Source organism: Panthera uncia, chromosome B1 (assembly GCF_023721935.1).
Source record: "Panthera uncia isolate 11264 chromosome B1, Puncia_PCG_1.0, whole genome shotgun sequence".
NCBI lineage: Eukaryota > Metazoa > Chordata > Mammalia > Carnivora > Felidae > Panthera > Panthera uncia.
This window is the reverse complement of record NC_064811.1, coordinates 132,851,930-132,868,448: the sequence shown is the minus strand read 5'-3', so window position 1 is coordinate 132,868,448 and position 16,519 is coordinate 132,851,930. Positions and strand designations below refer to the sequence as shown.

General features: G+C 37.5%; 1 protein-coding gene across 2 annotated transcripts in view; it reads right to left on the bottom strand.

Moving 5' to 3' along the window:
• RXFP1 (relaxin family peptide receptor 1) overlaps nucleotides 1–16,519 on the bottom strand; it is a 111,408-nt gene that overhangs the window by 30,458 nt on the left and 64,431 nt on the right. For both annotated transcript variants that reach the window (XM_049631233.1, XM_049631234.1), the window contains exons 5-6: nucleotides 13,325–13,396; nucleotides 3,166–3,237 (exon numbers count right to left, since the gene is read on the bottom strand). In XM_049631233.1, the coding sequence (XP_049487190.1) occupies nucleotides 3,166–3,237; nucleotides 13,325–13,396 (144 nt within the window). The remainder of the gene's footprint in view (nucleotides 1–3,165; nucleotides 3,238–13,324; nucleotides 13,397–16,519) is intronic.

Below are 16,519 nucleotides of genomic sequence, written 5' to 3'. Positions count from 1 at the left end.
TCAGTTTCCCCAACTCTAAAATGGAGGTAATCTTAGTACCTACTTTATTGGGTTGTAACATGTCATAAGCATTCAGTACATATTATTTATGACGCCTCTATTCATGCCTCCCATTCTTTTTTTTTATTTTTTTAAATTTTTTTAATTTTTTATATTTTAATATATGAAATTTACTGTCAAATTGGTTTCCATACAACACCCAGTGCTCATCCCAAAAGGTGCCCTCCTCAATACCCATCACCCACCCTCCCCCATGGGTTTCTGTTATGTTTCTCAGGATCCACATAAGAGTGAAACCATATGGTATCTGTCTTTCTCTGTATGCATGCCTCCCATTCTTATATCCGTCTTCTTTTTCCCCTCTGCCTATGATTCATATGCAAGTTTTACTTCAAATTTCACTTCCACAGATGTATGGACCACACTGATGTTGCACTTTTCTCTACTCTTATAATTTGACAGCTTATAAAATTTCTCCCGCTGAGAGACTCCCCGTTCCCACCGTATTTGACTTTTGCTTAGGGGTAACAGGAGATGATGCCCCATATTAGAGCCACTTCTCTCCTTGCCTTGTAGGTCTAGAACCCCATCTGGGCACAGGAAGGGTAAAGAATAGCTACAATACTTCCCCATGACCGCCTCAGGGGGCTCCTTTAAAAGCCAATAGCAATCCCCCAGGTAAAAGCATTTGATCCACCCCTGTACTCTATACTCATCTGTTTTTCCCAGTCCTCTTCATTTTCCCCAGCCATCCTTCATTGCTCCAGACCCCAAACGGTCACTTGTTTCAGTGAAACTTAACAGGAATTTTGGTCTGAACAACACGGGTTTCGGATTTCATTGTTCTCTAATTGTTCTCTAATTGTTGTGTGTATATTGGCATAGTTTCCCACCCTAGATCATAAGCCTCTGGAGAGCAAGAGGCATGCCTTGCCCCAGTGGTATCAAAGCCCTTTATCTGAAATATTAAAGTGTAAACTGTTGGAAGGCAGCATGTCTGACTTATCTTTTGGTGCCACCTCCCCGTGGTGTCTTGCTGAAAATTTGCACATTGTAAGGACTAATGAATATTTACAGGTGAATGGAAAGGAGGAATCTAATGATTATCTATGAAAACCCAGAAGTATGTGACATCTTTAACATCTAAACATAGTCCAGTGCTATGAATAACCATGGAAAGAGATGGGGAACTCTTTAAAATTTGTGGTACTATCCTTCACATCCGTTGGATACTAGACCAAGACTGTAGCATCTTTCACACCCATTGAACATTAAACCAAGCAGACACTGCTTATAAGTTTTGAACAGATTTATGCGGGGTTGGAGAGAAAGATAGGAGCCTGATGGGAATGAATCCGATATTGACTTTGGGTGATTTGCTAAGACACAAAAGAGCAGGGATGGGATAGAAGGGAAGAGGACTTGGTAAAAGTGGTTACTGTTAAGACTCTGAGTCTCCAGGGCCCTTCTTCCATTTTGCTAGTAAAATTATTAGACAGCTGTCTCTCAATCCTAAACCCTGATACCACAAACTAGGAATCTGACTGGAATGAATTTCTTGGATTAGGATTAAAAAAAGTGGTGTAGGATAGAAAACAAGGGGACAGAAATAGAAATATAGGGAGTTGTTGATTTATGTGCCTTTTGGTTATATTTCCATACAATTATTTCCTATAGGAGGTTAGGTTCAGCTGCTGAAATGGGACATTTAGTAGACTATTTTATTTACTTATATATTTACTTAATTTTTTAAATTTTTTTAGAGAGCGGGAGAGAGAGAGTGCATGAGCAGGGGAGAGGGGCAGAGAGAGAGAGAGAATCCCAAGCAGGCTCCAGTCTGAGTGTGAAGCCTGATGTGGGGCTTGAGCCCATGACTCTGGGATCATGACCTGAGCTGAAATCAAGAGTTGGACACTCAAACAAACGACTGAGCCATCCAGGCGCCCCAAGAAAACCAATTTTAAAAAGCTTTGCTTTTAACTACAATGAAATACGACTTCATATCCATTAGGATGGCTGTTTTAAAAAGACAAACAAATTCTTAAACAACAAAACCTCAGAAAACAAGAAGTGCTGGTGAAGACGTGAAGGGATTAGTCCCCTTGTATGTTGTTGGTGCAGATGCTGTGGAAAACGGTATGGTGGTTCCTCCAAAAGTTAAACCCGGAATTACCATGTGACTCACCAATTCCCCTTCTGGGTATATACCCCAAAGAATTGAAGGCAAAGGCTCAAACAGATATTTATATACCAATGTTCACGGCAGCATTATTCATAATAGCCAACAGATAAAAACAACCAAAAATGTTCACTGATGGGTGTGCATGGAAAAACAAATGGATGAACCTTGAAGACATCATGCTAAATGAAATAAGCCTGACACAAAAGGACAAGTATTGTATGGTTCCACTTAGGGTAGTCATATTCAGAGATACAGAAAGTAGAATGGTGATTGCCAAGGGTCAGAGGAGGAGGAGTTACTGTTTGGTGGGTACAGAGTTTCAGCTTGGGAAGATGAAATGTTCTGGAGATGGATGGTGGTGATGTTTGCACAACAATGTGAATATACTCAATGCCACAGAACTTCACATTTAAAAATGGTTAAAATGATAAATTTTATGTTATATGTATTTAATCACAATAAAAAAGCTTTACTCTTTTAACCTTACAGCGCTGTATGTATTCATAAAAGCAGGAGTAGTGGAAAAAGAATTACTGGAAAAGTCTGGGTTTTTTCCTTCGAAGATTCTAATTATCATCAGCGTTTCTTATTTTGAATAAGTTCTAACGGCCATCCTTCCTGTCACCATGGCCAGTATGTATTGAGTTCTATTTATGCGTCAGATGTAGTGCGCCTAATTCTTCCCAGGGATTTCCTCGTTTGTTTCTTACAACAATCCTGAGGAAGGTACTGTTATAATTTGTATCTTACACTAGAGGGAATCAATGCCTAGAAAGGAAAATAAATTGCTCAAGTTTATAGACCAAGGGAGTGGTGAATCAGGACTTAAGTGGAAGCCTGTTCAAGTCAGAATTCCATGCCCTCGACCATAGTGCCCTGAGTGCCCCTTCAACTGTTGTGGGCAGGAGGGCTACCATGGAGGGCGGTGGTTCAGCCTGACAGACCACAGTGGAATGGGCAAACTAATTGGCACTGGTACTTACAGTTTAGTAAGACTGTATAGTCCTCTGAAAGCATAGATGGATATGGATCTAATATTATTGTTTTGCAGGCACCTGTGAACATAATTATAAAAAAACATAATGAAACAGAATTTCAGTTTTGCAAGATGTAAAGAGCTCTTTGGATGGGTGGTGGTGTGGGTGGCACAACAATATAAATGTACTTAATGGCTCTGAATGTAATTGGTTTAAGATGGTACATTTTACAGCATATGTATTTACCACAATAGACTTTTTTTTTAATTAAAAAAGGTAACCATAACAAAATAGTGAAACTAGATATGTTATTTTGTTTGCTATTAAATTCGTGTATGATTAGGCTAGTTTTTATTTAGAAACTTAGTTGTAAAGATAAACATGTGATAGTTAAAATTTAATATTTGAATTTTCTTCTTTTTCTTTTTTGCTTTTCAAGTTTTTATTTAAATTCTAGTTAGTTAACATATAAGGTAAAATTGGTTCCAGGTGCAGAATTTAGTGATTCATCACTTACATATACCATCCAGTGCTCATCACAACAAATGCCCTCCTTAATACCATCACCCATTTAGCCCATCCCCCACCCATCTCCCTCAATCAACCCTCAGTTTGCTCTCTATTGTTAAGAGTCTTTTATACAGTGTTTCCCTCTCTTTTCCTTTCCCCTATGTTCATCTGTTTTGTTTCTTAAATTCCACATATGAGTGAAATCATATAGTATTTGTCTTTCTCTGACTATTTCACTTAGTATAATACAGTCTAGTTCCATCCACATAGTTGCAAATGGCTAGATTTCATTCTTTTAGATGGCTGAGTAATATTCCATTGTATGTATATACCACATCTTTATCCATTCATTATTGATGGACATTGGGCTCTTTCCATAGTTTGGCAATTGTTGATAGTCCCGCTATAAACATTGCTGTGCATGTGACCCTTCAAATCTGTATTTTTGTATCCTTTGGGTAAGTAACTAGTAATGCAATGGCTGGGTTATCAGGTAGTTCTATTTTTAATTTTTTGAGGCGCCTCCATCCTGTTTTCCAGTGTGGCTGCACCAGTTTGCATTCCCACCAATGGTGTAAGAGGGTTGGTTCCTCTTTCTCCACATCCTCACCAACATCTATTGTATCCTCTGTCGTTAATTTTAGCCATTCTGACAGGTGTGAGGTGGTATCTCATCATGGTTTTCATTTCTATTTCCCCGATGATGAGTGATGTTGAACATCTTTTCATGTGTTTATTAGCCATCTGGATATCTTCTTTTGACAAATGTCTATTCATGGCTTCCGTCCATTTATTGGCTGGATTATTATTATTATTTGGGTGTTGAATTTGAAAAGTTCTTTATATATTTTGGATACTAGCCCATTATCAGATATGTCATTTGCAAATAACTTCTCCCACTCCGTAGACTGCCTTTTAGTTTTGTTGACTGTTTGTTTCCTTTTCTGTGCCAAGAAGTCCCAATAGTTTATTTTTGCTTTTATTTCCCTTGGCTCTGGAGATATGTCTAGTAAGAAGTTGGTACAGCCAAGGTCAAAGATGTTGCTGCCTGTGTTCTCTAGGATTTTGATGGTTTCCTGGTTCCCATTTAGTTATTTTATCCATTTAGAATTTGTTTTTGTGTATGGTGTAAGAAAGTGGTCCAGTTTCATTATTCTACATGTCACTATCTAGTTTTCCCAAAACTATTTGTTGAAGACATTGTATTTTTTCCATTGGATATTCTTTCCTGCTTTGTCAAAGATTTGTTGACCATATAGTTGTCGGTCCATTTCTGGGATTTCTATTCTGTTTCATTGGTCTATGTGTCTGTGTTTGTGTCAGTACCATACTGTCTTGATGACTACAGCTTTGTAACATAGCTTGAAGTCCAGAATCAGGATGCCTCCAGCTTTGCTTTTCTTTTTCAGGAGTCTTTTGTGGTTCCGTACAAATTTTAGGATTGTTTATTCTGGCTCTGTCAAAAGTGCTGGTGGTATAGGGATTGCATTAAAAGTGTAGATTGCTCTGGGTAGTATAGACATTTTAACAATTTTCTTCCAATCCATAAATATGAAATGTTTTTCCATTTATTTGTGTTCTCTTCCATTTCTTTCATACGTGTCTATAGTTTTTAGAGTACAGGTCTTTTACCTCTTTGGTTAGGTTTATTCCTAGGTATCTTATGGTTTTTGGTACAATTGTAAATGGGATCGAGTCTTTGACTTCTCTTTCTACTGCTTTATTATTGGTGTATAGAAGTGCAACTGATTTCTGACATTGATTTTATATCCTGCAACATTGCTGAGTTCATGTATTCATTGTAGCGATTTTTTTTGGTGGAATCTTTCAGGTTTTTTACATAGAGTAGCATGTTGTCTGTGAAGAGTTTAAAATTTCACTTCTTCCTTGAAGATTGGATCCCTTTTATTTCATTTTGTTGTCTGATTGCCGAGGAGAGGACTTCCGGTACTATGCTGAACAACAGTGGTGAAAGTAGACATCTCTGTCATGTTCCTGACCTTAGGGGGACAGCTTTTAGTTTTTCCCCATTGAGGATGATATTAGCTGTGGGTCTTTCATGTAAGGGCTTTATTATGTTGAGGTATGTTCCTTCTATCCTTACTTTATTGAAGGTTTTTATCAAGAAAGGATACTTTATATTGTCAGATGCCTTTTCTGCATCAATTGAGAGGATCAAATGGTTTTATCCTTTCTTTTATTAATGTGGTGTACCACATTGATTGATTTGCAAATATTGAACAACCCCTGCATCCCAGGAATAAATTTCACTTGATGGTGGTGAATAATTCTTTTGATGTACTGTTGAATTTGATTTGCTAGTATCTTGTTGAGAATTTTTGCATCCATGTTCATCAGAGATATTGGCCTGTAATTCTCCTTTTCAGTGGGGTCTTTGGTTTTGGAATCAAGATAATTCTGGCTTTGTAGAATGAGTTTGGAAGTTTTCCTTCCATTTTTATTTTTTTTGGAATAATTTGAGAAGAATAAGTATTAATTCTTCTTTAAATTTCTGATAGAATTCCTCTGGGAAGCCATTGGCCCTGGGCTTATTTTGTGGGGAGATTTTGATTATTAATTCAATTTCTTTGCTGGTTATGGGACTATTCAAATTTTCTATTTCTTTCCAATTTCAGTTTTGGTAGTTTGTATGTTTCTAGCAATTTGTCCATTTCTTTCAGATTGCCCAGTTTGTTGGCATATAATTTTCATAATATTCTCTTACAGTTGTTTGTATTTCCGTGGTGTTGGTTGTGATCTCCCCTCTTTCATTCATGATTTTATTTGTTTGGGCCCTCTCTCTCTTCTTTTTGATAAGTCTGGCTACAGGTTTGTGAATTTAATTAATTCTTTCAAAGAACCAGCTGTTAATTTTGTTGATCTGTTCTACTGGGTTTTTGTTTCTGTATTGTTTATTTCTGCTCTAATCTTTATTATTTCCCTTCTTCTGCTGTTTTTAGGCTTTAGTTGCTGTTCTTTTTCTAGATCCTTTAGGTGTAATGTTAGGTTGTGTATTTGAGACTTTTCTTGTTTCTTACGTAGGTATTTATTAGTATATACTTACTTCTTAGAATTGCCTTTGCTGTATCCAAAAGGTTTTGAACTGTCGTGTTTTCATTTTCATTTGCCCCAGATAGGTTTTTTATGTTTTATTTAATTTCCTGGTAGACCTATTCATTCTTTAATAGGATGTGACTTCAAGTTTCATTGTGTGGTGGTCAGAAAATTTGCATGGTATGATCTCAATCCTTTTGTACTTGTTGAGGCCTGGTTTGTGACCCAGTATGTGACTTATTGTGGTGAATGTTCTGTGTGCACTTGATAAGAATATATATTCTGTTGCTTTAGCATAAAATGTTCTGAATATATCTGTTAAGTCTATCTGGCTCAGTGTGTCCTTCAAAGCCACTGTTTCCTTGTTGATTTTATGCTTAGACGATCTGTCCATTGTTGTAAGTGTGGGTTTAAAGCCCCCACTGTTATTGTATTATTATCAGTGAGTTTATGTTTTTGATTAATTGATTTATGTATTTGGGTGCTTTCAATATGGGGGCATAAATATTTACAATTGTTAGATCTTGATGGGTATACCCCCTTAATTATGATGTATTACCCTTTTTCATCTCTTGTTACAGTCTTTGGTTTAAAACCTAGTTTGTCCAGGGGCGCCTGGGTGGCTCAGTCTGTTGAGCTTCCGACTTTGGCTCAGGTCATGATCTTGCAGTTTGTGAGTTCGAGCCCCGCGTTGGGATCTGTGCTGACAGCTCAGAGCCTGGAGCCTGTTTCAGATTCTGTGTCCCCCCCCACTCTGCCCCACCCCTGCTTGTGCTCTGTCTCTCTGTGTCTTTCAAAAATGAATAAACATTAAAAAAAAAATTAAAATCTAGTTTGTTCAGGGGCACCTGGGTAGCTCACTCGGTTAAGTGTCTGACTTTGATTCAGGTCATGAGCTCATGGCTCGTGAGTTTGAGCCCTGCGTTGAGCTCTGTGTTGACAGCTCAGAGCCTGTAGCCTGTTTTGGATTCTGTATCTCCCTCTCTCTTTACCCGTCCTCTGCTTGTGCTCTGTTTCTGTCTCTCAAAAATAGATACATGTTAAAAATTTAAAAAAAAATCTAGTTTGTCTGATATAAGTATGGCTACTCTGGCTTTCTTTTGATGTCCATTAGCATGGTATATGGTTCTCCATCCCTTCAATTTTAATCTGGAAGTGGCTTTAGGTCTAAATGATTCTTTTGTAGGCAGCATATAGATGGGTCTTGTTTTCTTTATCCATTCTGGTACTCTATGTCTTTTTTTTTTTTAATGTTATTTATTTTTGAGACATAGCAAGTGGGGAGGGGTAGAGAGAGGGGGACAGAGAATCTGAAGTGGGCTCTGTACTTACAGGCTGACAGCAGTGAGCCTGATGTGGGGCTCAATCTCACAAACTGTGAGATCATGACCTGAGCCGAAGTTGGACACTAAACCACCCTGGTGCCCCTACTCTATACCTTTTGATTGGAAATTTTAGTCCATTTACATTCAGAGTGATTGCTGATAGATACAAATCTAGTGCCGTTGTGATACCTGTAAAGTTGATGTTTCTGGTGATGTTCTCTGTTTCTTTCTAGTCTTTGTCGCTTTTGATCTTTTTTCCCCCATCAAAAAGTCCCCTTTAATATTTTTTGCAGGGCTGGTTTAGTGGTTTTACTCTTTTAGTGTTTGTTTGTCTGGGAAATTCTTTATCTCTCCTTGTATTCTGTATTACAGCCTTGCTCGATAATGTATTTTTGGCTGCGTATTTTTCCCATCTAGTACATTGAAAAATCATGCCACTCCCTTCTGACCTGCCAAGTTTCTGTAGATAGATCTGCTGCGAACTTGATGTGTCTTCCCTTGTAGTTTAAGGACTTTTTTCTCTTGCTGCTTTCCGGATTCTGTCCTTGTCTGTGTATAGTCAATTTGACTATAATATGTCTTAGTGATGGCTGGCTTTTGTTGATTTTGATGAGAGTTCTCTGTGCCTTTTGGATTTCAATGTCTATTTCCTTCCCCAGATTAGGGAAGTTTTCAGTTATAATTTGCTCAAACAAACCTTCTGCCCCCTCTTCCTTGCCTTCTTCTTCTGGGACCTCTATGACACGAATGTTATTATGCTTAATGGAATCACTGAGTTCCCTAAGTCTACATTTGTGATCCAATATCTTTCTTTTCCTCTTCGTGTCAGCCTCATTGTTTTCCATAATTTTATCTTCTATATCATGTATTCATTCCTCCACTTTATCCATCCTTGTTGTAAATACATCCAGTCGGTTTTTCATCTCGGTTATAACATTTTTTTTATTAGGCCTTACTAGTTTTTAGTTCTTTTATATCTGTGGTAAGGTTCTCTCTGGTTTCTTCTATGCTTTTTCTCAAAGCGAGCTAGTATACTTATGATTGTTGCTTTACATTCTGGTTCAGACATATTATATCTGCTTCAATTAGATCCCTGCCCATTACATCTTCCAGTTTTTCTTTTTGGATGAAGTCGTCCATCTTGGCCTTTGCCTAGACCTCTGTCTACTGTGTGTTAGGAAAACCTGTTTTGTTTCCTGCTTCTGAGAGTAATGGTTATATTAAGAAGAGGTCATATACCGTTCATGGCCTGGTACTTCAGGACTTTTTTTGGTGTTATGTTCTGTGCTTTCTGCTATTGTGATTTGGCTGCTCTTTCTCTTAGATCAGTCCTCTGCAGAGTTCCTCCCTGCCTGCAATGTGGAGTATTTGGACCTGGTCCAGTGTTTGGTGTGTTTTAACTAGGTATGTTTTGGTCTGCTTGTTAGAAAAGGCTAGATCCTGGGGTGCCTGGGTGGCCCAGTTGGTTAAGCTTCCAACTTCAGCTCAGGTCATGATCTTGTAGTTCGTGAGTTTGAGCCCCACATTGGGTTCTCTGCTGTCAGCCTGTCAGTGCAGAGCCCATTTCGGATCCTCTGTCCCCTCTCTCTGTCCCTCCCCCACTCATTCTCTCTCTTTCTCTTTCAAAAATAAATAAACATTAAAAAAAGGCTATATCCTATATCCCCCAGAGCTGAGGCTTTGCACACTCTATGATCAGTGGACTTGGTATTTGCAGGGGGGTTTGTGCTAGTCTTCTGGGGGAGGGGCCTGCTGAGCTGGTTCTCAGGAAGACTTGCCTTTGTAAAGATGACCCTGCAGGGCATATTGGGATGAGGCTTAGTGTAAGCTGGGGGTGCTGTGTTGCTCACAGAAGTGCTGATGGGCAGAGGGAAAATGGCATCCCCCACTCTGTCATCTCTAGAGAGGGGAGTTCATTCCTGTTGCTGTTCAGGACACCTTTACAGAAGAGCAAACAGTCTCCTCTCTTGTGTCTCAGGCTTCTTCCATCAGAAACCCTGCGTTCATCCTCTCTGTTTCCAAGCCATCTATTCTTCTGGCAGCACAGTACTCCTGTGTTTTATCTCAGGCATGTGAGAGAGTTTCAAAGCTCCAAGTTCAGGGACACAGTATAGCACAGACCCACGCTGATCCTCTGGAGGAGGGTCTTGCCACACTGTGGCTGGGGCTGGTTTTTCCCAGAAAAGCAGATGCACGACCGTGGGGGCTAGGAGTTTATGACAAAGCACACCCAAAAGCTGGCTTCTAGGTTAGCTACCTTCTGTAGGTGCCTCTGCTGCTATGCTAATTAATGGGAACATTCAATGATGCCCACCTTCTCTTTTGTCTCCTGAGAGACAGTGTTGCCTCTCCCAAATGCACTCCAAGCAGAACTATTTCTCCCTGTGTGACCTAGGGGATCCTCAGAGCATGCTGTCTGCTCCTGGGCCTCTGCCCTCTTTCCCCATAGGAGCACCACTAAACCCACTAGGAATGACCGTGGTGATTTCACAAACTTCTAAAACTTTAAACTTTCAGCTCCACTACTTATAAAAACTTGTGATTGTCAGCCCCTCTCCTTTTCCAAGTCAATTGTTTTGGGGAAGAGTTTTTCTTGTGCAATCCCCTGTTCACTGCTTTCATGCTCTCTCTCTCTCTTTATCTCTCTCCTCTCTCCATGATCAGGGCTCCTACCCCTCTGCAGCCCTTGCAATTCTTTTCTCCCCCAAATCAACTCTCTGCAGCAACTAACTTCCATGATGCGGCTGTTTTTCTCCCTCTACTTGTGCAGTTTTGCTGTCTCAGTCCTCAGATCGATTTCTTGGGTGCTCAGAATGATTTGATATTTATCTGGCTGTGTTCGAGGGATGAGGCAAGCAGAGGGTCTTCCTACTGCTCCACCATTTAACTCCTCCCCTTGAATTTTCTATAAGTGAAACTTTAATGCACAGTAAGGCACTCACTTATCAAACAGGCTGAGAAGTCAGACTTTTTAACATTTCCTGCTATAATGGAAATATAGGTGTTTAGGATAGTGCTGGCAAAAGTACAAAATGTGACACCTTTAAGGCCCCAAATCATATTCCATGTTAATCACAAATCTGCTAAGCAAGTCAGGTCCAATTTCATTAGACACTCCAAGTCTTGCTTTAAAAAGTGTTTGAAGAAACTTATAAGAAGTATTTATGACAAAAGAAAAAAAAGGAATAAAAATAAAGACTAGAAGAATATAAATTAGACTAGCATGTCAAGACAAGAATGTAGTTTTATATAATTAACTAGTTTGGCCTGTGTTAATTGGAGGTCAAAGGAAACAGAGACCAGAGCACAAGAAGTTGCATCAACTGCATCCTTGTAAAGCTTTGCATTTCTGCGTGCACTGGCCCCAGATTGTAGGGAATGACAAGGTAAGGCTTTGAGCCTGACTTCCTGTTCTGAGTATAGGCCATCGTTGTCCTTGAGGGTACTCTGAAGTTTATATATATATATATTTATAAATATTAGGAGCAATAAGGAAGAAACCAATATGAACAAATTATTAGTTAATTAGAAATTTTGACTAAAAAAGATCTTCTATTTCTGCAACATGCAAGAAAACCTAACTTTGATTGTACGATGTTACACAATAAGTTATGTTAAACTATAAGTTTATTGTGCGTATAACAATTTCACAGAACATGTTATGGTTCCAATCACATAATAGGGGATGCATCTTCCTCACTAATACACAGAGAAACTTTAGCATGTATTATTTGTTTCTAACTATTTTAATAATCTGCTAAGCAATAGACTGTATTGTGTGGAGGTTGAGCAAAGCTTATCTCTAATAACCAGGTAGAATTTTTTTTTTTTTGTAATTAGGCTATTTTGATCTATTAGGTATAACAAATTGGCTATTTGAGAATTAATTTGGAGCTCCTGGCTGCCTCAGTCAGTAGAGCATATGACTCTTGATCTTGGGGTTGTGGGTGTAAGGTTGGGTGTAGAGATTACTTAAAAATAAAATCTTAAAAAAATTATTAAAATGTTTATTATGGAAAAATACTAAACTACCATTACATAAACCTGAATTTTGATACTTAAATTTGAAGTCCTAATTCCTTTTAAACATGTGGACATAAGGTGGTGCTACAGATCAGAAAAATTCTTCATACTCCAAAAATCAGGAAATAGAATACAGAAGCATCCTCTTGAAGATTTTATATAATGCCTAATTTTGAAAAGCTCTTCTCTCCTGATTGCTGAACATCCAGAATAAAGTTTTGAAAGTAATTTTTATTGAAATTTTTATTTTTAAATATGAAACATACTTTTTTTTCAGATTATCTGGGTTTTGAGTACATTTCATTTAATGAAGTAGATTAATATTTCTTCTGATTTTGCTTTCTATTTTTTAATCTTAATTTTTTAAATGTTTATTTATTTATTTTTGAGAGAGAGTGTATATGGTGGGAGAAAGACAGAGAGAATCTCAAGTAGGCTCTGCACTGTCAGCACAGAGCCTGATGTGGGGCTCAAACTCATGAACCCTGAGATCATGACCTGAGCTGAAATCATGAGTCAGACACTTACCCGATTGAACCACCCACATGCCTCATATTTGTCATCTTAAAGAAGAATATACAGATATACATCTATGTGTGAGGTTTCTTCAGTATAAAACCAGAATCAAAAGCAACATAGGTATGAAAATGAAATGAATAATTCTGAGATCTTTTCTAGATAGCGTGATTCATGAACAAGATATTTAAACCCAGCAGTTCAAGTATGATATGATTTAGTCACAAAGTTGGCCTAGATATTAGGTAAACATAACCCGGGCCATTATGGATTTTTGGAGTATGTATGAAAATGCCAAACTGATGGCAATCTAGCATGCCAGATACTACTTGAGGCCAAAAGGAAACTCAACCTACATGGCAGATGTGAAAATGGAATCAAGTTCCCCAGACAACATGCTCTGGGGTATCAAACCACCATGACTTGCTCTCTTAGTTGGAGACTGAATTTGCAAACATATGCAAGAAAGTTCTTCACAGTCTAGTGTGTGGCAGGAGAAGTCATAGCTCATATGCTCTAGTTTCTTTGGGAATAAGTATCTGAGGTTTTTCTAGAATGGCCTCTAGAACCTCTAAAAAAAAAGTTACCTGGTAGTCTTGAGCTAACAGTTAATAATTTCCTGAAGAGGAATTAGACTTAAGCACCGGAACAGTGTTGGTCTCCGCAGATGTAAGAAGAAACAGACATGCCAAAACAATGTTAGTGAATTAAATACTGGGGATTAAACTTTTTCTTACAACTTCTGAAGGTGATGGTACTTCTTGAAGCCATCAGGAGGAAGCTTTCTTATTAAGTTCCACTGAAGTGACCTGAAATAAATGTAAATTTTGGTTCTTAAAGTTTTTCTTCATTACTTTTAAACTACAAATAATACAATAAATTTAAAATAAAATAATTATAAGCTTTATTTGCTTTGGTACCAGCTTTCAGGAAACATTTTATTTCATGACGTTAACGTTCATATCCATAGTATCATTTGAATTGGATCTAACTGTTAATTTTGTGTTACTAAAGATATTTATCTTTTCTTAAATTTAGGTTACGACATTGTAATTCTGGCAAAACACAAAAATAATTAAACTGGGAAAATAATTTTCAGTTACATTTTCCCTTTCTCTTTTTATTTAATAAACATTAGGTTTATAATCTCAATTTTGAAGTGACAATAAAAGTAGTGTTTTCTGCAAAGCACATTCAAGTACGTAAGTAATTTTATATTCTTCAATATTTCATTGCTCACATCCCACTTTATTTTTTGCTTTTTTGTGTTGTGTTATTTCTACTTCCTTTTAAAATTAGTTATGAAGGAAACTGTCAGTTGGGAAGTACAATTGAGCTGTCTTTATTCAATAAGTGATTTTATTTGTTTCCAGTAAATTGTATAGAAAGTTTTCCCCTTGTATCACAATTTGATATGCAGCTTGACACAAATCAGGTCCACATAATTGTGGCTGTATTGGGATGGACCTAAACCTTTAGTCTGTTAAGGAAAAGCAATGTAAGGTAGTAGGAACAAAATTAAAGAAGCAAAAAAGCAAACCAAACAGGGCAAAACGCAAATCATTACAGCTGGAGTCCCTTGCACAAATCATGAATCATACATAATCATTCCTTGTCAGTGTCTTTAACTGTGAAAGCATGGATTTGGACTAGATGAACTGGAATAATATGATGCAATTATTATTACTATCTTTATATAATACAATGGAACAGACGATTGTCTGGAGGTTAACCACTGTGGGATAAACCCTTGGAGATACTTGATCCACATAAAGGACTTGGGTTATAACAGTGTTGTATAGTAGGCACTACCAATGTTAGTTGTTATGTTGGTTTTGGACCAGTGTTGCTTAAACTTGGTAATGAAATCTTCTTAAATAAAACTAGTTTCTCAGATTCCCCAGGACACATTTTTGGAATCTAATTTGAGAAATGCTATTCTAGAGTTTAGGAATGCAAGTATTTTCAATGGAGGTATTATTGCCCCAAGGTGTGAAAATTGGTTCTAAAGGAATGAAAAAAAAATTTAAAAAGTCTTACCTTTTTAAATGGATGAAGAACAGGTATACATAAACAGATATATAGTATTAAAATTTCACAGGAGGGAACAAACAGAAAAACAATGTCTAAAAAGGCTTGGGGGGGGGCAGTAATGAAAAGAAAAAAAAATTAAGACACACTGTTCTAGAATATAAACACCACTTAGTAATTTTTTTTTTAATTTTTTTTTTAACGTTTATTTATTTTTGAGACAGAGAGAGACAGAGCATGAACGGGGGAGGAGCAGAGAGAGAGGGAGACACAGAATCGGAAGCAGACTCCAGGCTCTGGGCCATCAGCCCAGAGCCCGACGCGGGGCTCGAACTCATGGACCGTGAGATCGTGACCTGAGCTGAAGTCAGACGCTCAACCGACTGAGCCACTCAGGCGCCCCTTAGTAATTTTTTAATGAATGAGTGCCAAAGGTTGATTAACTATTAATCCTCTCTTGAAATCATTCTTAGCTGCCAGGCTATCACTAAATGTTCTTTCATTTCTTATGTTAGCTAATTGAGAATCCCCTTCCTACTAATCATTCTCCCTTGGCTTGGGTCTTCAATTCTGCTTTACATCTTGTTTCAATGTTTGTGTTGTATAAAAATAAACTGTTGAATATTTGGGTTTGATTTAAAAATATTGACAACATCTTAGTGTGTTTTCAAAAATGTGCTCATTCATTCATGCATTCATTCATTTTCTCAACAAACATGTTAAATGCCTTCCATTTGCACTTTGGAAAATAACCAGTAATATCCCTGCTCTTTAGAGCTTATATTCTATTGGGGTGAAAAAGAACATATTTTATCTATAAATAGAGATTTTTCTTTGGAAAGTAACTTCAGTTTTATAGCCCAAGGCTAAAAAGGCAATCAGCTTGTTTTATTTTTATTATATATATTTTCTTATAAATTCAATTCAAAAACAGTGTTACGAGCTTATTATACTCTATTGGGAACTTTGGAGGATATATAGAAAAACCATTTTGTAGGCCCCCATGGAGCTTATGGCATTTCCCTTTCTCTGATAGAGATTAGAACCCCAACCACTGTAGTACAAGGAAGAAATTTGATGTGCTTAAAGGAGACACAGGTGAGGTTCAATGAGAGAATAAAAGAGGAAAAGCTAATTCACCTGAGTGGGAAGGTTACTCTGGAGGAAAGGAAAGCTCATTTAAGGACTCCTAAATATGGTTTCTTAGGAAGTTGGTGTTTTGTTAAGAGTGCCTAGGATTTATAGGCTACTTCCTTCTAAGTGATGTCAAGTATTTTTACAAAGAGCGTTCTTGATATTTTCATAATACCCTGTTGAAACGGAAAAAGGTAGGTGTTATTATTCTCACGGAATAGGACAAACTCCAAATTTTTTAATATAATAAATTCTTGAGTTTTAAAATGTAATATTCCAAGTTTGACTCTTCACAAAGTGAAGTGTGTGTGTGAAAGAGAGAAGCTACTTAGTTTAATTACTATTATCAAAGCTAGCTGCAGTTTTGATAAAGAAAGCTCTTACAATCGATTATGTGGTTTAGTGGTTAAATTCCAGCATCTTATCGTCAGCTCTCATGCAGTCAAAATTAATGTTTAGGAAGCTAGAACAATGCATAAATAATCATGTTTATCTGTTTGTCTCTTTTGCTCATTAGCATTTATGTGAAATGTCTTAAAAATCCCAACTTCAATAAATATATATACATTTTTAAATGTTTATTTTTGAGAGGAAGAGAGAAGAGTGAGAACGGGGGAGGGGCAGAGAGAGAGGGAGACTCGGAATCTGAAGCAGCCCAGAGCCTGACACAAGTCTCGAACTCACAAACCCGAGAGATCATGATCTGAGCCGAACTTGGAACCTTAACTGAGCCCCCCAGGTACCCCCCCCCAACTTTAATAAATATT